General features: G+C 33.4%; 1 protein-coding gene across 1 annotated transcript in view; it reads left to right on the top strand.

Annotated features, from left to right (window-relative positions):
* The first annotated feature begins 16,198 nt into the window (after positions 1-16,198).
* LOC138698918 (uncharacterized) overlaps positions 16,199-23,380 on the top strand; it is a 72,780-nt gene continuing 65,598 nt past the window's right edge. Inside the window, exon 1 of the mRNA XM_069825114.1 lies at positions 16,199-16,343. Within this exon, the coding sequence (XP_069681215.1) occupies positions 16,332-16,343 (12 nt within the window). The 5' untranslated portion in view covers positions 16,199-16,331. The remainder of the gene's footprint in view (positions 16,344-23,380) is intronic.

Consider the following 23,380-nt stretch of genomic DNA (forward strand, 5'->3'; position numbering starts at 1 on the left):
ATAATAAAAAGTAAATCTAATTTGTATCCTAACCCTATCTTAGGTATCTTCGTCTAATACACCGTGCCTGGACTCTAGTTGCGGAATGAGCGCTGACTCGAGTCCTCTAGGGGAATAAATTTTGTCATAAAGTTTCGGCTAGTGTATAGGGACTGGTGCCCACCCAACATCGAAATTAACTAGGGAACCTACAATAAGTTCCAAAATCCGTTTTCCAAAACCAGCTATAACGGACTGGGGGATCAACGTGCTGAACACACGATACTACCATTCTGGTTCGATGATTTTTCACTTGGTCTGCAGTCAGCTGATCATGGACTGTTCGTGAAAGGAATTGCATAATTGTTGCAAATGTGTGGTGTTTAACGAATATGATAAAAATAATTTAAATAAATACATTTGAACGATACTGAAATGCACAGTAATTTTATTTATTTATTTATTTATTTATTTATATATTAATTAATTAATTAATTTATTTATTAATTTATTTATTTATTTATTTATCAGGCTTCTCTTCCACACCATCAGAAATACAAACACAATTATAGAAGTTAAAAGAAAAATCACACTATAAACAAAGTAAAGTCACACAATAGTAATATGCGTTACAAGAGCGGTATGTTGATGTTTACATGTTCGAGGAAAAGATTGACAAAGCGAAACGTAGTTGAGCTTTTTTAATTTCCGAGAACATGAAAACAAACATACGCTCGTGTATCGTACATTATTTTGTGCGAAGATCGTTTATTACATACCTGAAAGACGAATTTCTAATTAGTTGCAATGAAATCTCCATCTTGGTTTCTGTTCAATGACGGCAACTTTAAAACTAAAATATCTATCTATCTTCAACATTGTTGCTATAAAATGTTTTCTGTGTTTACTATATTCCAGCAGGCCGTGCTATACGTCTGTCTTTTTTTTCCCCAGTCTATAAATGCGAACTTAAAATAAACGGTAAGGTTGTGTAATGATTTATTTTTCATTTTAATATTTTAACAATATTATTTATATAACATATAGCAGTAATAACATCGGCATCTGGAATCTTGTTGATTTTTTCACGGCTTCCTTAATGCTACTTGCATTACAAATGCAGTAACTTTTGTGGTGTTGTAGAGTTTACTTAATTTTAGCAAATATTTAAAAACAATAATTAACAGTGCAATTTAGGTGAAATTGCAGTGGTAAGTTTCCAATTTATAATTATTACTAAGTTAAACGTCTCTAAAATAATATGTTATAAGCCTAAAGCAGTAAAATGAATATGGCGCTTAAGCGGTAAGAAGAGGGAAATTGTTATGTGTGTTACGTTTGTAATACTGAATGTGGTATTTCACACTTACCGCGTATTGGTTTTGTGCGGAAAGCAAGCAAATACGCACGATCTCGGACAAAAATATACACAGGTTGCAGTCACACAAGCTTTAGATGAGTGATTAAGTATAGTAATTAATTATATTCTAACCAATTAACTTAAACAAGAAACTTGCAACTGTAGTCTAGAGTAAAAGCACAAATCAATACTTCTAGCAATACCTTAGTATATTATCTAATTAAGAAAACTGTATTTAACAAAACCTTAATTAAAGGAAACTCAAAAAGCAGGAAACCATTTCACAAACTTTACAACAGGTTACAAACTATTAGACAAGAAGGTAAGTAAGGGTAAGTAAAATAATGACACCTTGAATGCTATAATTCCTTACTAATTAAACTTCGTTAATTTATAACTTTATTGGTCTATGGTATGTCACATGTGTCAATCTGACAACTTATATCGTTTCAAGTGTTTAACCTTGTTCAGTTTATTCTCGTTTCCGAGCTTTTTTTCCTCCTCTGTTAATATAAAATAAATGTATGTATGTATGTATGTATGTATGTATGTATGTATGTATGTATGTATGTATGTATGTATGTATGTATGTATGTATGTATGTATGTATGTACGTATGTACGTACTGTCCGTTACTCAGGAGAAGACGAGCGGAAAGAATGTGACCTTCTTGACTATCGCTGTTGATTATTATAAACATCGCTCAGATAAGCATCCCAGTAGCCAGGTTATTACTCGTACAGGAAACATGAGTAACAATGCGTATGGAAATTAAAGCTAAGTTGAACAGAAGGAGACCTAATGTTTCCGCTTACTGCAATACAAATATTGCACTTGTTGTTATACGTTATCTGTTCACATCCCTTCCTCCTCAGTCCGCTCTCATCTTCTGAGTCACCGACAGTATGTATGTATGTATGTATGTATGTATGTATGTATGTATGTATGTATGTATGTATGTATGTATGTATGCATGCATGTATGTGTATATACATACGTAAATTATATGTATACATGGATAAATGGATACATGACAACCACGTATTTTCGCAGCCTCCGGTCCTAACCCATTCTTTAGAATGTAGAAGGAAATAGTGGGAAAGTTGTCCAGCAGAAATGCAATATGTGCAATGCATACAATAATTGAGTAGCGTGTTATTTGCTATTTTTAGAACGAATTACTTTAAGAGAAAGTGCGGGTGACGGGCCCTTTGTAGCCACCCACACGACAAAACGGCCGCTGAATCACATCGCATTTTATGTAGGAAATCAAATGCAGTCGTGACACTAATAAAGTCGGCACTCGCCTGACAGGTTCTGTCTGAGATCTAGTCACAGGCGATCAGCCTAACACTAACACAAGAATCCATGTAAGAGGAGCTGTACTGACAACTTGAGTGAGCTATGTGGCATTCCTTTAAGGTACACTGGAAAGTGCGAATAACTATACATAGGCTTTTATTCTCATATTAAGATGACATTTTTTATTATTTCCACATCTGTCCACAATTCAATACTGAATACACAACTGCACCTTATTAACTTTGTCCGTTCTTATAGGGTAAACTAGGGTCTGTTGGACAGTCGGGTATGTTGGACACTCCGTACTTTAACGTGTTACTACACCACTTGTGGGCACCACATTCAGCTAGAAGTCAATGACGGAAGTAGCCCCACTCGTGACTACTTCCGTCATTGACTTCTAGCTGAATGTGGTGCCCACAAGTGTTGTGGTAACACGTTAAAGTACGGAGTGTCCAACATACCCGACTGTCCAACAGACCCTAGTTTACCCTATTTAAATTTTGTTTCCTGTTTTGTAAATTTTATTGTCTGTGGTGTTATAATGTTTACCATGCTTGTCAATGACAAGTGAGTCTAAAGTTCGAGGTTTAAACACCATCCAGGGCAATTGATTTGTAAGAGCTAGGAAATCCTTAGCACGTATTCTTTCGAAAGCCGGAATACATTTGTCGTAGATTTCTAGTATATAAAACCACTCTTTTCTTTAATGAGATGGCTTCAAGCAAAATTAACAAGCCATTTGTAGTCCACGCTAAATTTCAGTTCTGGGCCATATTCCACAAAAGTATAGTGTAATACGTTATTTGTTATTAGTAAAACTCTTGTACAGTATGGAGTCGTAACTTTCTGTTCCATAAAATAATGTACAATAGTTGTATACTATTAGTAAAATGTTATTAGTGACCTCATGAAAATGTATGGCGGAGGGACTGCTGTTTTCCACATGACGTCATACGTTGAATTAGGCTATGTCCACTTCCTTGGTAATAAATTCGTATTTTGGGATACAAAAGACGGTTTATTATCATTCCTATAATATTTTCTGAATTATTAGATCAGGAGTAATGCTAATTTAAATACTTTATCATGTATTTGTCAATATTAAACTTAATTTATGAGATAAACAGCGGGATATACGAACTGGGATCACAAATGCAATGAAGATATAATGGAAGAATTAACTATAACCTGTAATTAATCACGTAAAACATTATCGGAACAACTGGATAAATCATCTGCATCGCATGCGTAGAGATAGAATCCCAGAAGTCATGCTTCACTATCGTCTAAACGGGAAGAGTCTCTCGGTAGTCCAAAGAAGCGCTGGATTGAAAATTCAACTGTGAGATCGTAAGAGACCATATGGCCTAATACTTGAAGGGAAGAAGAAGAAGAAGAAGAAGAAGAAGAAGAAACGTAATCTTTCACTCTAAGGTGACATCGTAATTTTCCGTGCGTAACGGTACCCATTCCAGTCGAGAGATGGTGCAAGTATCGATTTTCCCATAAGCGTGCGTTAATTTGTTGTTCGTGAAAATGGTGTTAAAGAGACGAAATTATTTTAAAAGAGTTAGAAGCAAGAAAAGACATTCTGTTCGGTACATTTAGCGAAAATAAAAGACACACTAAGCAGCTATACTGAAATTGTATGTCATTTATAGCTGTGCTGCTATCACATAGTGAATTCATCTACACTGAACATTTTAATATTCCATGCATATCTGGTATGCCATGATATTGACTATCATTATTGAACCAATGAAGCGTATTTAGTAACTGATCCTTAGCTGATAATTATTTACTTCGATTCATTGGATGTTCTAATCTATGTGTAATGTTAGTGAAAAGTCCTTTCTGCTTCAAGCGCACTTAACCTAAAACGATCATTGTACTCAAATATTTAAAATGGAAATTCATCTTCCTTTTTATACAAGGATATTCTCATTATCAACAGTAATCTCACTAGACGTTTTGATTTATCTACAGGAAAATCAAAACTCGAGTGGGATTTAATTGACTATTACACGATTAGAAGAAAGTATATAAAGATTAGAAGTAACGAAGTACTCCAATACAATAAAATATTAATTGACTTACGAAAATACAACTGTCTTCAAATGTATTATTGTACCATCTCAACATTACAAATATTACGCTAGATGCATGCTAGATGGCAGTAGTGTCTTTATACAGATACTGTAATGATTACTATTCAATAAATCTTAATATTAAACAATCTCTGATACGTGACTATCCATAATATCATATAGCAGAAGTTCTTTTTATCCTCTCAGAGCAGAAGCTATAACATAACCTAACTAATATACACAAGTATTAGAAAAGTTTTAATTAACGACGATGACATAAAAAATAAACATGAATAATTTTAAAAGGAATAATTATTGAATGTACAACTTTCAAATTTGAATGTGGTTGGTGGTTCAATTGATGTTATATTGGACGTGTGCATAATAGAAGTGGAACTCGTTGATTTAGGCCTACATGGTGTATTCAACTTATTCAGGATTTCCGAATGGTGCTCTTCATTTATTTGTAAATCGGATTTCAGAAGATGCATAGGTATGATAGTGATTTTTATTAATTCTTGTTCTTGAATGCCAATGCGAGTCATATTTGAAACTGCTGTGCATCGACTGGAGTGGTTTGTAATTTTATATATTTTTGACGTCCAGACCAGCGCAGTTTCAAATGTTGGCAAAAAAAGAAACAAATGCTAGGGACGCGATAAAATTAAACAAATGCTAGAGACACGATAAAATTAAACAAATGCTAGGGACGCGATAAAATTGTGCGATAAGCAGCCATGATTGGTTGAAATACGTCCTTTCGTACCGTTTCATTGGTCAAAAGTAGTATGACGTAGTAAGAGTGTAATAGTCATAGTAATCACTTTTGCTATCATTGGACTGCATACTTCAACTATTTCCTTGAATTATACAAATAGTTCACTGGTATTTGAAATTATTAGCATTCCTTCAGTTGTAGAGAAATCTGTACAAAGTACAAAAGACTGATTAATACTAATACTTACGTGAAACACAACAATGAAAAATCACTCTACTGTGGAACAGAGCAATGAAAAATCGCTTCTACTGTGGAAAAGAACAATGAAAAATCACTTTTACTGTGGAACAACAATGAAAATTCAATTCTAATGTGGAACAATGAAAAATCACTTATACCGTGGAATAGAACAATGAAAATTCACTGTTACTGTGGAGCAGAACAATGAAAAATCACTTCTATTGTGGAATAGAACAATGAAAAATCACTTCTACTGTGGAATAGAGCAATGAAAAATCAATTTTACTGGGGAACAACAATGAAAATTCAATTCTAATGTGGATTTTTTTTTTAACCTTGGGGATTTAGTGAAGTGAATTTTAATGGCAGGCAGAGTAACTATCTCATGCCCCCATGTTTTAAATTGCTTCCAGTGTACTTCATTAGAACCAGGTACCCAGCTTCGAAGCTGTTCGCCCTGTGAACTTACAATATATTTATTTTCCCCTATTATCATAATACAGGATTTTTATCTAAGAAATTAGCAAATTCTTTGTGATAGTAGAAGAGAAAGAGTGGGGGAAGGGAAGTGGTCCGTGGCCCGTTTCTTTTAGGACTCATCCCGACATTTGTCTTATAATGTGGAAAATAACACTGAAAAATCACTTATACTGTGGAATAGAACAATGAAAATTAACTGTTACTGTGGAGCAGAATAATGAAAAAAATCACTTCTACTGTGGAATAAAACAATGAAAAATCACTTCTACTGTGGAACAGAACAGTGAAAAATCATTTCTACTGTGGAACAGAAGAATGAAAAGTCACATCTACTGAGGAATAGAACAATGAAAAATCACTTCTTTTGTGGAACAGAACAATGAAAAATTACTTCTACTGTGGAACAGAACAGTGAAAAATCACTTCTACTGTGGAACAGAACAATGACAAATCACATCTACTGTGGAATAGAACAATGAAAAATCACTTCTACTGTGGAACAGAACAGTGAAAAATCACTTCTACTGTGGAACAGAACAATGACAAATCACATCTACTGTGGAATAGAACAATGAAAAATCACTTCTACTGTGGAAGAGAACAATGAAAAATTACTTTATTGTGGAATAGAACAATGAAAATTCATTTTTACTGCGGAACAGAACAATGAAAAATCACTTCTAGTGTGGAATTGAACAATGAAAAATCACTTCTAGTGTGGAATAGAACAATGAAAATTCATTTCTAATGTGGAACAGAACAATGAAAAATCACTTCTAGTGTGGAATTGAACAATGAAAAATCACTTATAGTGTGGAATTGAACAATGAAAAATCACTTCTACTGTGGAACAGAACAATGAAAAATCACTTTACTGTGGAAGAGATCAATGAAAATTCATTTCTACTGCGGAACAGAACAATGAAAATTCATTTCTACTGCGGAACAGAGCAATGAAAATTCATTTCTACTGCGGAACAGAACAATGAAAATTCATTTCTACTGCGGAACAGAACAATGAAAATTCATTTCTACTGCGGAACAGAACAATGAAAATTCATTTCTACTGCGGAACAGAACAATGAAAAATCACTTGTACTGTGGAACAGAACAATGACCAACATCATTGGTATTTTACATATCGTAAATCTACGATACCGCCAATTTCAATTTCCGCCACCTAACACTGAGCTACCGGGAAAGTTAGAACAAATTTATACATTATGAACCATACACGATATGTCGGAGATCCAACTCGGAGAGAATCTTAAACTGACAGAAACATGCCTGAAGGCATCAGCATAATATTAATCTCACAATATGACGACTTCCTATGTGGCTATCAGATGGAGACCAGGGCACTAATTAGTAAGATTAAATCAGAGTCAATGACGGCATAAGAAGTGGCGAATATCTTCTTAAAACAAGACCTCTATAAAAAAGCTTGTTCTAGTCGCTTAATTTATGGCACTTTCTTTTGTGGGGTAATTAATTAAATGTACATAACAAAGAAGCTCTTATGGCGGGGAAAGTAGCTCATCCAGAGTCTGGCAGTGATGCTACAAAGTGCTTCATTACGTATTCAGATGGGTTTATAAAAATGTTGAATGAAATGTTCAAGTTTAAGTTAAAAGAAACTTGAGATGTAAATCATACCATACGTCAACAATTACTTAGACCTACACGTTTTCTTTCACTGATAAGGTTTAGGGCTACTGGCCTGTCTCATCTTCTATAGGGAGAGATTCTCTCCAGTAAGTTACTGTCGTCCAGGTTCTCCATATCCTCTCGACTCATAGTTGATTATCTGTCTTCGCAGTCTATCTTATTGCAGTCTACATACCTATATGGTGATACAGGCTTCTTCCACATTCGTCTATTTTATCGGTCAAATTATAGTAAATTTGTAGCTGTTCTCTTCTTGTGTTTCTGATCTGATTTCAGAATGTATTTCCTGCTAATGACCTTAAAAATATTTCCGCGCTTTCAATTTTTCGTTTATCCCTTCTTCGCAGTGTCCAGTTTGCACTACCATATGTTAAAGCTGATACTGTTATCTTATAAAGCTTTAATTGTGTATCAATCCTTGTTTTGTTCTTTAGTGAAGATGTTATGTTTCCACACATACTTCGAATCTATTTATTTTTATATCTATATCTGTGTCTTGTATTTAGGAAATGTTACAGCCCAAATAATTAAAAGTTGACAGTTGTTCCATTATTCTCTTATTGATTACTATCTTATCTCTAGAGTGGTATTTCGAGCTAAACACCATCATCTTACATTTGATTTCAGAAATGTATAAATTATAGTTCGCAGTTATTTCAGATAATTCATTACTGACCATATGTAAATTCTGTTCATAATCTACCAAAACAACTTGATAAACAATAAAATGCAATTAATATTTCTGTCGTTGACTTCAAATTATAGAAAATAGGACTGATGCTTAAATCTATACGACAGCAAAATTTGGTTTCTTCGAAGACAAAGTATGTTAACGTATGACAACATAGATGGAATATTTCTTGAAGTATCATAAACCGGGGTTACTTTGACCCACTGAAATACATTTTTGAATGTTCTTTTGCTGATTTCTTATAAAACTTTGAGAGATAAAGCTCCAAATTTCATATGTGATTGTGGGAACACTTCCTAAAAGCATTTCAACAATCATAATAGTCACTGATAATAGTACGTGTTAAAACTTAGTTCAAAACTGTGGGTCAAAGTTACCTGGAACATGAGGTTACTTTGATCCACCCGTGTTTTCTTATATAACCATAATAAAATTAAACTGGGTTAAGTAATACAGCATTTGGGAAATTAAACTACAAACTGGAAACAATATTCTTAAACATGAGAGATATTTATTTTGAGATAAATATTAAAACTTTTTCAGTGTTTTATGCTACAAATTCTTGTATATAAGCAATGTTTGTAATTGTGCCAATTGGAGGGGAGCTAATGCGGACATATAAGAAATTCTCAATATAGATTCTATACAAGAATTATCGTACAAAATTATCAGGAATTAGATTTTAATTTATATAATACCCTAACATATTATAACAGCATAGGAATTTTAATCTGAGAAAGTATCAATCAAATATTACTGAAATATTCGAATATCGTGAAGAAAGATGCCATCTGTTTTGATTAGGTTCAATTATATAATAGAATGCAATTGAAATAAATGTAATTTTAAGGCAAACATTTCTACAATTTGTCTTGTTATTTAACAATGCAGTCCTTGCATTATGCAATTGAAACTGGTTTCATTAAATGAAGCCGCCACAAATTGACCAGAATGCGTGATCCAAAACATCAAACAAGACCACCCTTCACCGGGGAGCTGCCGGCATGCGGAATTATGGACTCAGGGAAACGGCGAACAAATGGGCTGAACGTCTCTGTAAAAGACGATGAACTCTCGACTGCAGTTGCCCCGAAAACGGACGCTGGACAGACCTGCGGACGGGCGTTCAGCTACAACTCGGTGTTTCGAAAAAATTGTTACGGACTCTATCAATATGATTTAATTAGAATATATAAAATAGCAGTTACGAAACCTGGTGACCTCGAGTTGCAACCCACTTGCCCCATTTTGATGAGGGTATATATATTTGTTCAAGCTGCTACGCACTCAGTGGTCGGCAAGCCACTTTTGATGTTCGCGGTGCCCACGGACCACGAAGTTTCTGTTACTTAATCAATTAGTTGGTTTAATCAAATTTATCACAAGAATCATAAATACTGTATGTTTGTTCACATTACAAAATAATTACCGAGAAAGGAAGAGCAGTTTCAATTTATAGTTAGTGAATTGTGTATAATGTGAATGGATTTCGAGTTTAGAAAATCACATGAAATTAATTAAAGGCGATTTTCTGTGCTTCTGTGTTCAGTGCTATAAGCCTACTACTCGACAGTCCTACAACATCGTTTATGGACTTTAGTAAAGAAAGACGCTAAAAAGGAATTACTGATAGCTGGATGTCAATATCATCAATTTTCACACTGAAAAACCGAGTATAAAAACGGCAAAGTACTACGAAATTTTTGGACACTAGAGATGATGTTAAGTTAGGTTTTGTAGGCGTATTCGCGTAATTTGAGGGATGAGAATGAAATGGCAATTACACCGTGTAGTTAATGGCTCCTTATTAAAGCTACTGGAAGATAGCATTTAATTTATTGTTAATAAAACAAACGTAAGGGCGATTTTTCTGAGCTTTAGTTTTACACGCTTTATTATTCAAAATTCCTACATAATCCCTTACGACTTTTCTTCTAAAAGACGTTAAAAATAGTTGAATCGGGTGTATACCCAATTGTAATGTTAATATATGCATACATACATACACATACATACATACATACACGCATACATACATACATACACACATACATACATACATACATACATACATACATACATACATACATACATACATACATACATACATACATACATACATACATACATACATACATACATACATACATACATACATACATACATACATACATACATACATACATACATACATACATACATACATACATACATACATACATACATACATACATACATACATACATACAGAAGAAGCAAAAGAGAAATGTCACACACACCCAGTTCCTATTGGATGAACTATTTCCTGACTTGAATTGAATTAAATTGGACTAGACTAGGCAGTAAATTGAATCAGAGAGGAAGACGCCCTTACTTAGGAAAGATTATATTCACAACGGAAATTCATTTTAAAGCTAAAATCTCGTTAAAACTAATTAAGGAGACACAGTATTTGCATATCTTACAATGTTAAATTCCTCAATTTTGGGTGCACTTTTCTCAGAAGTTATAAAAAATAAAAATGTAGAATAAATAGGGTATATGTAACATATCTTTATGTATAGAATGGGTTAAATATTTTTAAAATATTCTACTGAGCGGTTTGCAAAAAAAAAAAAAAAAGGCATTGATAACATTCTTTTGCATTAAAGATTATTACAATATTTTTGCTGAAGATAGGGCTAAAAGCTCACAATTAGAAAAGATACAATCATATTATTATTTTACACATATTAAACTACCGAAAAAGATAAAAACCACAATTTAATTTTTTTTTTTCAAAATTCGTTGTATAAACTCCCCTTTAATACATAACTTATGTTCATGACAGCATGTTACTTTAGATTCTGAAGTTCAAATAAATAGATTTGGCTGTGAAATTTATATCGATTTAACAGGATGTTCTGTAACATCAGGCTGTCAAGTAGCTCAATTGGTAGAGCAACTGGCTACGGTCTGGAAGGTCCTAAATTCAATCTCAGATCTCAGGTAGTGGAGGAATTTCCTCGTTACCAAAGCTTCCAGAGCTTTTTCGGGGTCCACATGACCTCATACCGAATTCAATACCGGGTCTTTCCCGTGGTAAGAGACAGTCGGAGCGCGGTACCTACATGTAGTGCATTTATATAATTGCAATAACGAGACGACTGTGGAATACGTAACGGGTACGGAGCGCAACTTTGTTTCTTGGAAGTTACGATCATGGGTCCCTTCTACGACACGAATGTCTGTGAATTATCGTTTCATTGTTACGCTGTTTTAGATGAAAGCCCGGGGGACGATGATAAACCGTAACAGGAATGTAGTAAAGTCTGTTTAGCTAAGATTACAGAAAGCCAAAAATAAGAGCTTGGACAAACACGAGTAGGTATACGGAACACACCAAGATAGAGTAAAGGTTGGTAATATTGTGATATGAGTAATATTGTGATAGTTCTATTTGAGAATTTATTACAATTTTACTGAGCGAGGCGAAGATCGGTTTTTTGCATCAACGTATTAAGGGAATGCTGTTGCTGCACAAAACCGCTCAGTAAAATTGTAACACTTTCTCAAAAAGAACTATCACAATATTACTCGTGTCACAGTATTACCAACCTTTACTCTATTTAATGTTGTTGTTGTTTAGTCAACTGTCTGAAGACAGGTTTGAACCTCACAAGTGATACCAACATGGTACCACTTATAAGGCAACTAGGCCAGGAGATAATGAGGTAGAGTGGCCAGTTCCTTTCCCCCTCCATTTTATACATCGCCGATTAGCTACATATTACACTAATCAGGCTTCAGATGTATATATTTAATGTTATATCTATTTAAATTGTTTTAGTAAGAATTATTTTGAAAAATGCATGAAGAGAAATAAATCGCGAAAAATACGTGAAATTTATTAAGGCTTATTCTAATTTGGCCTATGGCTTATGAAGTTAGATTGCCTCTATTACTATAATCACGTAAGAGGAAGGTATTTTGGAAAGCGACCAGTTAAGATGCTCGTAATTTGTAGAGAAGAAAGTTACATTTTGAAATTCCGTAACAATTTGAATTAAAGTGTACAGAAAATAGTGAATTTATCTTTGAAGCAATTGTGTTATGTTTGCGAGAGTATGAATTTCACTATAGATATAGAAATACCGAACAAATCTAAATAATACAATATATTGACTTCATTTTTGGAGATTCCATGGCTGGAGAAAGCTCTTAGTAGCGGATCTAAAGAACAAAACTTTTCATTCTAGTCTTGCAAATTAGTTACTTCCAAGTGGATGTTGTTACCCTTATGACAAAACAAAATGTCTTGCAACACTTCTAATAACTTTACATTTTTAAATAACAATATGGATTCAGTTGGATTCAAATTACGAATTCGTCCACCTTGTTGCTCTTCAACATGTACTGTGGACAAATGTTTCACTAAATCTAAAGTAATACCTTCAATTTGTCGTAGAATTAATTCTTCGAGTTCTTTTACGGCCATAGGAAAATTTAAAAATGTATGTTTTTAAGATAGCACCGAAAATAATTGTTGTGATATCTTTACTATATATCACAGAAAACACTAGTACTGCGTCCTTAGTGACATACAATTAGATCCATATGGATTTTCGGAGTCAAAACAAATTTTAAAATGTACATAAATTGGCGGATACCAATACGCTAATAAAATTTAAAAAGAAAGATGTAAACTTGTCACGGATTTAGAAACATCAACATGTAATACATGGGTGTCCAAACGCCTATATAACCAGGAGATATTGCACGTCAAGCATGCTCTGCTAAGGTCAATAAATTTCCATATAAAATAGGAAAAAAGACCTTAAAGAATATGCTCTGCGGGTTGCTTACGCCAGGAGTTACTTCGTACGAGTTAAAATGTTGTAATGTGTTGGTGCTAGGTATCTTCTCTATGATCAGGGAAAAAGAGGAAAATTGAAAACATGTTTTAGATCCGTTAACTTCAGTCCTAGAAAATACCTCTCTACATAATACAAGGTGAATCAGCCAGGGCTAGACTCCTAACCGCACTCACGGCGGCTGATTTGTACGTAACGACGCTACCATATGCGGAGGATTCGTTCCGCGCTTTTGCGGTTAGAATTGCGTAATGGTGTACTTACAATTCACAAATCACGTTCGAAATGACGTCCTTGTGATATCTTGCAGGCTGCACATCTCCTGAAGACGTGTCCAGCAACAAGCCGCAGTTCGTTTTCCGAAATGGCTCGAATTTTGTGCCGGATATTTTGTTTCAGTTTAAGTGAATGTGGGTTATTCGAGTAAACTTTATTTTAGTAATTGAGGTGGAACAATGCTTCGTCACTATAAAAAATTTAGGGGGGTCAAGTAGTCCATCATACACTGACTGTTGGAACCACATGCAAAAACCTAAGTATGCTCTGATAATCGGGTTCCTTTAACCTCTGAACTACCGGATTTTGTAAGGTTTTAATTTTAATTGTTTCGTCTCTCTTATCACTGAAGTCTGTCACATCCCTACCTGCTGAGCTACACGGCGGGATAATGTCGTAGGACTTCTCTCTAGTCGGTGGCCAATTTCATCTAACATCTCCTCAGTGAGAACACGCTTCATACATGTTTGTTTCTTATCCAGTACTGATCCAATTGTACGAAATTTGTTCATTAAATTGTAAATCATTGCTTTAGAAGGCCTGGCGAATCAGGAAATGACTGACGGAAGCTTGTTATGACTGTTCTCCAAGAGTCGTATTTCAAAAAATTCTCGTAAATAAACAATCGTTGTTCAAGGCTATATTTCATAATGAAGACACTACTGCACTCTATATGTACGGTATACAGCTGCACCCTCACTGTGTGAACGCATTTACACAACTAAACACGAAACGTACGCGAGCAAGAGGCCTGATCACTGCGATAGCGCAGCAGTTACAACATATACGACTTTCCGCTGACGCCGGTCTAGCCCTGGCTGACTCACTCTGTACATCTCTTCTTTTTCCTCTTAAATTAGGATTAAATCCTGTTCTATTTCAATCTGTGCTATTATGTTCGGAGGCAGGTGACAAGCTTTCCTACCAACGTTTGGATGGTCGCCCTTGAGGTCCAGGGGTGTCTGGTTTTGCTGTCATTGCGAGTTTTGGTAAATGATCATCCGGCATCCTTAATACGTGGTCTCTCCATCCTTTTCTTCTTGCTTTGACCCATTTTAATATGTCCTGTACATCTCATATACTTCTAGTTTCCTCATTTGTTTTTCTGTCTTGTAAACTGTAGCCTGTGATTCTTCAAGTTTTCATTTCTATAGTTGTCAACATATGTTCAGTCTTTTTCGTTTCAGCTCTCGTTTCAGTAGCATAAGTAAGAATGAGCCTAACAAATACTTTATAGATTCTAATTTTACTTTCAATGTTTATACATTTGTTCCTCTAAACATCTTTTAAACTACCTGCAATAGTTGATGCTTTTATTGTGTGTTCTCTGACTTCTTTTATTAAATTTTTATTACTTGAAATTTTTGATTCCAGGTAGTTGAATGACATAACTTGTTCTATACTTTTATTACATACTGCTAGTTTGAATCTTAATGGTTGTTTTGAAATTGTTAATGATTTGGTTTCTTTATTGGTATTATAATGTTAAATCGCTGAGCTGTTAGTTGGAATCTGTATAGTAATTTCTGGAGATTATCTTCATTTCCAGCATGTAAGACCACATCATCTGCGTAACATATTATATTAATATCCTTATTTCTCAATCTATAACCTTCACTCGCTTTCTTGTACATGAAGTTCGCAAAGACCCTGAAACCTGCACCTAACGTGAATGCTCATCTGCAATCAAGTTACCACAGTAAGTAAATAATGTGTGTGTTGAGAAAATATACTGAATTCTTTCACGAATATAAATTTGGTCTTGTTTTGAGTAATTAATATTTTTAGAAGTTTATATAAAATTATGATCTCCTTCGGAATAAACTTTTATTACAGAAAACTGTATGAGTATCCTAAGAACAATTGGAAGCTGGGTAAATCCTCTTGCAGAATACATGGAATCAGATATCGAACACTAAGGCATCATTAGTTTTGATATACTGCAGATCTCATGACTGTAGTAACTGATGAGATTGTGTTCCTTATGACAATGTTATACCCTTAGCCTGCGAGGCACATACTCTTTAATAGCAACTAATGACAGTCTTCTACGATGTTATCATCATAATCTAATTACGTACTGTAAACGTCCATCTCTTGTTGCCAAACAAAAACGAAATTTCCGTGTGCCATATGAGTTTTGTATTTAGTAGGTCGTGCTCCAGAATTGGGCAACGGCGTGTGTTTAGCCCGAGGTATAAAAATAAGAGCACTTTTATTTCTAGTCTCACGCTTGTAGCTAATTTAGTGAACTTGTTATTTTTGTCATGAAAAACGAGACAACCAGTCATGCAGGGGACCTCCATTCACACCGAACTGGCGTGCAAATGAAGGTTACGTAAACTTGTCCATAATTATATAATAAGCTATGAAACATGTCCATTCAAGATGGCATCCAACATTCCATCCCACGTTTACGACTGTACTATTAATTATTAAAATTTCTGAACTCACCCTATGGTACGGGGAAAGCAGACCGATGATTAAGTAACAAGAGTGCGTTACTGTGGCGAAATGGAGACATCAAGATGAAGAGAAATAAAAAGGAAAATAGGAGGGGAGAAAAAGAGAGAGAAGGCGCGAAAGTTTGTATTGCTGAATGAAAGATATAAAAGCACTCACTTCTTCCAACTGTCACCAGCAATTGAACCGCTCTTGTTCGTAACACATCAACATGAAGCTTATCGTAAGTACTGTCTATCAACTGAGCGTGTTAATCATAATTTGCAATTTAATGAATCAGTCAGATAGGGGTCAAGTTACATTTATAAAATTTGGAGAATATGGGTTGAAAATTGCAAACACATTTTTACTTAGTAAAATTGTCCACTGTGACGTTATTCTTAACAATTAAATTATTTACCAAATCTTTAAAGTAACTCAGAAAGTAATACTTCGTATAATTATAATAAAATTATAAAGAGGGAAATTAAATATTAATTATGAAATTAATAAAGAATTGAAGAGCGTAATCCCAAAACTCGCCTAGTCTATTTGGCCATTTTTGTGATATATCGTCGTTGTTCCTGCAAGAACTCCTATGTACAAAATATACAGTTTTTCAGTAGGAAAAAAAAAACATTTATTCATCCTATGGCAGCCGTACATAGGAGCATGTGAATTCTTACATTTTCGAAACTTACTTACTTACTGGCTTTTAAGGAACCCGGAGGTTCATTGCCGCCCTCACATAAGCCCGCCATTAGTCCTATCCTGGGCAAGATTAATCTATTCTCTATCATCATATCCCACCTCCCTCAAATCCATTTTAATATTATCTTCCCATCTACGTCTCGGGCTCCCTAAAGATATTTTTCCCTCCGGCCTCCCAACTAACACTCTATATGCATTTCTGGATTCGCCCATACGTGCTACATTCCAAACGTCTGGATTTAATGTTCCTAATTATGTCAGGTGAAGAATACAATGCGTGCAGTTCTGTGTTGTGTAACTTTCTCCATTCTTCTGTAACTTCATCCCTCTTAGCCCTAAATATTTTCATAAGCACCTTATTCTCAAACACCCTCAACCTATGTTCCTCTCTCAAAGTGAGAGTCCAAGTTTCACAACCATAAATAACAACCGGTAATATAACTGTTTTATAAATTCTAACTTTCAGATTTTTTGATAGCAGACTAGATGATAAAAGCTTCTCAACCGAATAATAACAGGCATTTCCATATTTATTCTGTGTTTAATTTTCTCCCGAATATCATTTATATTTGTTAGTGTTGCTCCAAGATATTTGAACTTCTCCACCTCTTCAAAAGATAAATTTCCAATTTTTATATTTTATTTTTATATTTCCATTTAGAAACAAGGAAATATAATTACATATAGGAGATTTTATTATTTTCTGTATCATTATTTAAGTTATTTAATAGAGCAAAAATCTCAAAATCGATAAATATGTCACATAGGAGTTATTGCAGGAACAACGACAATATATTTGTTTGAAACCTCTATCAATATATTTTAAGTTTATTTTCTTCCAAAACAACGCAAATAGTTGTTTGGTTATTGTGCATGTCACTTGAAAACTCGCTCAGTTCGTAAAATGATGGATAAAAAAACTAGTCCAGTCTTTTCATAAAAATGGACTTAATATGTTTTCGGATCACATCCTTCAATTTAGTTAAACATACATTCTCTAGGAATGGAATTTTAACTTATATTTGAAGAATAAATTACGGTATTTTGAAAACTGAGTTAATATATTTCATAATTTATATTTGGAAACATGTAGCTTTATTGAGAAATTTTTCATAATAGAAAGGAAAGTTCTAATACATGTTTTTTTCTTTTACAATAAAGCGATTTGCCCCTAAGATGATTTTACAAATAAATTTTGAAGTCCCTAATCGCAACGTAAATCATGAAAAACTGGTCGATGCTGTCTCATATTAAAAGAACGCATGACGACGCATCTGAAGGGTAAACGAAATCATTTTTATAAGGTCACGGAACAACAAAGAACTTAGTATAATTTTCTATAATTTGTAAACTTATGTAGTCAGGTGTCACGTTGTTACAAATTATTTCTAGACAGCAGACCGATCTTCATAACCGCACCTGAAAATGTTGTTTCAGTACGGGTTACTCATCCCTTTCTCTGCCACTGATTCTCTCAATTAATATACCATATATTACGAACTAGTTACCGTGTGAAAACTTTAAAGAAATATTGTGTAAGATTATTCCAACGTCAAGAAAGATTTGGAAGTTCACTTTATTAAGAAGCAAGTCTATATACTATAAAAATAAAGATTTGTTCATAAAATAATAGGGATTATTGAGATACAAACACTTTTCAAAACATTCAAAATATGGTCACCAGTTTTCTCTTGTACAATTAGTTGCCCCTCTTCTGAAGAATGTACATAATTCAGAAAAAAAAATTGCAGAATATCCCCAAATATTCTTACAAGCTTTTACAATGACAACATATTGCAAAATGCAGAGACCATATCTCAACCCATTTAGTTTTCTTATTCTCTCAATGAACTGGAACAATCCTTATTACATTCATAGTGACACTGAATAAGACCAAGTAGGAGCTGCTATAGCAGCAGGAAGTCAAGAAGAAAATGGAATTTGAGCGCTCCTGCTTATAGCAGCAATAACCACAAGAAAGGAAATAATTTCCATTTCAAAATTACCCTTTAATAATTCCAAATAATAAATATAATTCCATCTTCCAAAATTTAATATCCACGAAATAGCTATTAACAAACAAACATCCCCAATTCGATTAGATAATGCAGTAATTATTCCTGCATTATAAGACAACATTTAAGTCGAATTTGTAGTGGCAAAACCATTATTATTATTTTCTGGTGTGAGTAAAAAAAAACTCTAACCCACTCAAGTACAACTTGGATTGCAGTTTAATTATTTCATTTGCCACAGCAAAAATATTGAAGGAATTTAAGCACAAGCTTCTGTGAAAATAATCATATATTATTTCCTGACTTTTGAATAATCTTACATATCAGCTGACTTAATAAATAAATATTAATATTTCCAACACGTGAGTTAAAGGCTGTCACTGATTATAGAAGCACTGGACAATTGCATTTTCTGGAACGGATGGAAATCTGCAGCAATAGAAAATGTTGAAACATGTGTATGAAAGTTATAGGGTAAAGGTTGGTAATATTGTGATACGAGGAATATTGTGATAGTTATTTTTGAAAATTTATTACAGTTCTATTGAGCGAGAGAAGGACCGGGTTTGTGCAGCAGTTTGTCCACGAACATTCCTTTAATATGTTGACGCAAAAAACCGATCTTCCTCTCGCTCAGTAAAATTGTAATAAAGTCTCAAAAAGAAGTATTATAATATTACTCATATCACAATATTACCAACCTTTAACCTATAGAAACTTTAAATAACAGTTACTCATATTTTGTAGTGTTTTTGACTACAAACCTAATATATTTGGGGAATTTTATATTTATCTCCCTTCTAGTAGAACTGGACGAAAGTCAATTGATGGGCTCAGAGCCAAAGGCGACTAACCCACAATTACAAAATGAGTAAATAAGAGTTGATATTAAGAGGATCCTTACAAAAATAATTGGTTTCACAATTTATTTTAAATGGTCTACATTGAATAAACACAAAAAAATATCATGAATCTATAACAAAAATGTATGGTTTTGAAAAAAGGCTTAATAATGAACAATACAAAATTGTGCGTTGGTCGCCTTTGGCTCTGAGCCCTTCAATTGTTTTGTGTGTTTCCTTTGTTTTATGTGGCGGTCTTAAGCCATGCTTATGACATGACCAAGGACACTCACTGTTTATGAATGAACAATACTGTTATAAAATTATGTTAAAATTGACGAACGTACTTGGCCAATCGGCTCAATTTTCGTAATTAGGGAATGATAAATCAGTATTTGTTCAACGACAAAGAAAATTCGAAATATCTTACAGTCTGTCATCTAAAGAAGAATTTTTGGTTTTCAACTAAATATTATACTTATCTCCGAAGTTTAGGATCTACTACTTACCGCTCCCAATAATAATAATAATAATAATAATAATAATAATAATAATAATAATAATAATAATAATAATAATAATAATAATAATAATAATATCATCATCATTAGAACGAGGGCAGTGCAATACTATGGGAATATAAAACTCTAAGCTTAGTTTCTTTCGGAAGATACAGATGAAAAGCCCGTTTGGAAGATTTAAAGAGTGCCAAAGAACTCTGCTTTTTAATCAGGTCTTTTCTCGTCCACAAAAATTCGAAAACAGAACAGTGGGTCTATATTGGAGTTCTATTTATACATTTTTTCCCATCTTCCACCTGCAATCCTAACCAATACATAATGGTTTGCGGATTCACCAATATTGGCAAACTCTGTCAAAGGGTATTAATTGCATATGAACTATCACAATATTATGAGAGAACGTTGGGTACAACAACAGGTGCTTCCTCCTAACAAAGAACGATATTTACAGAATTATTATCATAGACATTATTATCATGGTTTAGGCATCGTAAATATTTACAAATTTTCTCGCCGTCTTTTATTATCTCAACTACCCTTCATTATATTTACCAGTGTTACACACTGATGTTTTTCCATGCTCTTTACAATTTCTGGTAAGTATATAAAGTACATTACATCATTGACGGTTCTGAGAGTAAATTTCTTTAACATCCTCTTTTCGCTTCTGCCATTTATTGTATAGTTTTAGACTTCTTTGAAAATTTTTTATTTTAGAGCTTACATCCATATTATCTTCAATTTTCATGTTCCCAATTTGAGACCGCTATAACAAAATTTATTTTTTTACCTCAGACCTATATTACCTTCAATTTAACTTTTATCAATGTACAAGATTCGTAGGCATAAAATAGAGATGACATTGCTAATTTGTATTTTAATAAGTGTTCCGATTTCCTTTTTCAGTTTCCCGTATGCATCCTCATACCATTATACAGAAGAATCCTAATTGACTCTGTTTAGATTTTCCTCTTTAATAAATTATCATATTAAATACGAATTAATATTTTGAATTGATAATTTTCCTAATAATTTAAAGTTTGTTTAACTTTAATTACGAATAGAAAATTAACGTATTTATCGGCATTTTCTATTCAATATTCACACCCAAAAAAAGAGTGTAGATCAATATCACACATGCTCCGATTACGTGTATAAACATGTATACAAGTTGAACTGTATCATTTCTGTCTAAAGTTCTTACCTCGTCACTTGTATTTCAGGTTATAAGACAAAAAACTTGCCTGTCTTGTAAAATTTAAATATCTAATCCGTTTAAATAATAACATATCCCTCTATTGGATAATTGTTACCTATTGTGCGGATACAAACTTGACAATTTGCTTATCTCAGATAGAATTCCAAAATGCTAGTTTTTTTACTTAAATTATACACAGGAAATTATAATTATGATTACCATGACTCAATCGTCTGTGTAACACGATTCTCTAGTCTTTGCTCCAACTATTATTCCAATTGCTCTTTCTTGTAATAAGAATGTATATTTTTACTATCTGCAGAATTTTCCCAAAATATTATTTCGTAGGACATAATGGAATGAAAACAGGCAACATATATTGTCTTTAAGATATTGCTGTTTAGAAATTGTTGTAACGACCTAATTGCGAAGCATGCTGAGCTAAGTTTGCGAGTTATTTCTTTAATATGACTTTTACAGTTTATATTATTAATATGCAAACCAAGAAATTTGGTTGTTGATGTTTCTAGTAGAGGTATATTGTTGATGATTATGTCTAATATTTCAGAGATTAAATTTGAAGTGGTTTAAAATTGAATTATGTTAGTTTTATTAACGTTTAATGCTAGTTTATTGGTTGTAAACCTGTCACAAATATTTTAAGGATAATTATTTCTGTTTTTTTTTTAATGTGGAAAAGTTGTCTGTAATTATGATAATTGTGTCATCTGCAAATAGTATAGGATAACTTGTTCCTTTTATTAAAGAACCAAGATCATTTATAAAAATTATAAAAAAGAGGCCCTAATATAGATCCTTGCGGGATCCCTGTATGAACATTTCCCCATGTTGAAGTAGATTTAAAGGAGTAAATGAATACTTTGATTTCAACTTTTTGTTTTCTGTTTAGGAGATATGACTCAAACCACTGTTATGTTATGTCTTTAATACCATAGTATTCTAATTTTTGTAGTAGAATTTTATGATTAAAACAATCGAAAGCTTAAAAGAGATCATAGAATAAACCTCCTACTTGTAATTTTTTATTAATTGCTTCCAGAATTTTATCAGTTAAATTAAACTTCGCTTGCTCAGGTGATTTATTCTTTCTGAGTCCAAATTGTTCTGGAATGAGAATGTTGTACTTATCAAGATGATGATATACTCTCTTATATATAACTTTTTCGAAAACCTTTGAGAAGACTGGTAGAAGGAATATGGACCTGTAGTTTCGGGCGAGGTTCTAACCCACTTTTTTAATAAAGGAATAACAACTAAATATTTCAGTCGCTCTGGAAATACACCATTAAACAGGGATTCCCTGCTGTGACTTAAATATCATGACCGGTTGCAAATATAGTAAGGACTTGATCCCGAATGTGGATTTTTTTCCCTTCTAAAGGCAACTGACTTGCTTCGTGTTAACTTGTCTTGTATCTCCCTTATGACGTCACTATCGGCGAACCTACGTCATGTTAGTAACAGAATTTGTAAGTCCTGTTACTTCTGGTATAAAGTTATTAAAGTGAAAAGGAATGGGCCAAAAAGGACCTATCTTCGAAGTATGTGTTGATATTAATTATGATTGTAGCGGAAATAGTAATATTAGTTACAAGATAAATAATGAATTATTTGGAATCTAATGGACATAATTTTATCTTCTGTATCTATCTTTGAAAATTTACGACAAAACATGACACAAAACTAAAATAAAATTAAATTCATAGAAATCCTTCGCTGTTGTTTCATATTTGGTTATATAACGACGCTAAATAAACAGTGCAGCTATCTATGAGAATGGAAAAATAATGTACATAATGTTTTCAACGTTAGAAAACATTCACTGAGCATGATACTTTTTGCAGTTTATCGTTACCTTAATTCCAAATCCTCGTAACTCGCTTGGATGTCTATTTACACTTTCTGAGTATTTTTGAAAGTATATCTATAGAGAGAGAATTTTCGTAAATAGCGTTAGTATTCTAAATTAGGCT

Source organism: Periplaneta americana, chromosome 4 (assembly GCF_040183065.1).
Source record: "Periplaneta americana isolate PAMFEO1 chromosome 4, P.americana_PAMFEO1_priV1, whole genome shotgun sequence".
Taxonomy (NCBI): domain Eukaryota; kingdom Metazoa; phylum Arthropoda; class Insecta; order Blattodea; family Blattidae; genus Periplaneta; species Periplaneta americana.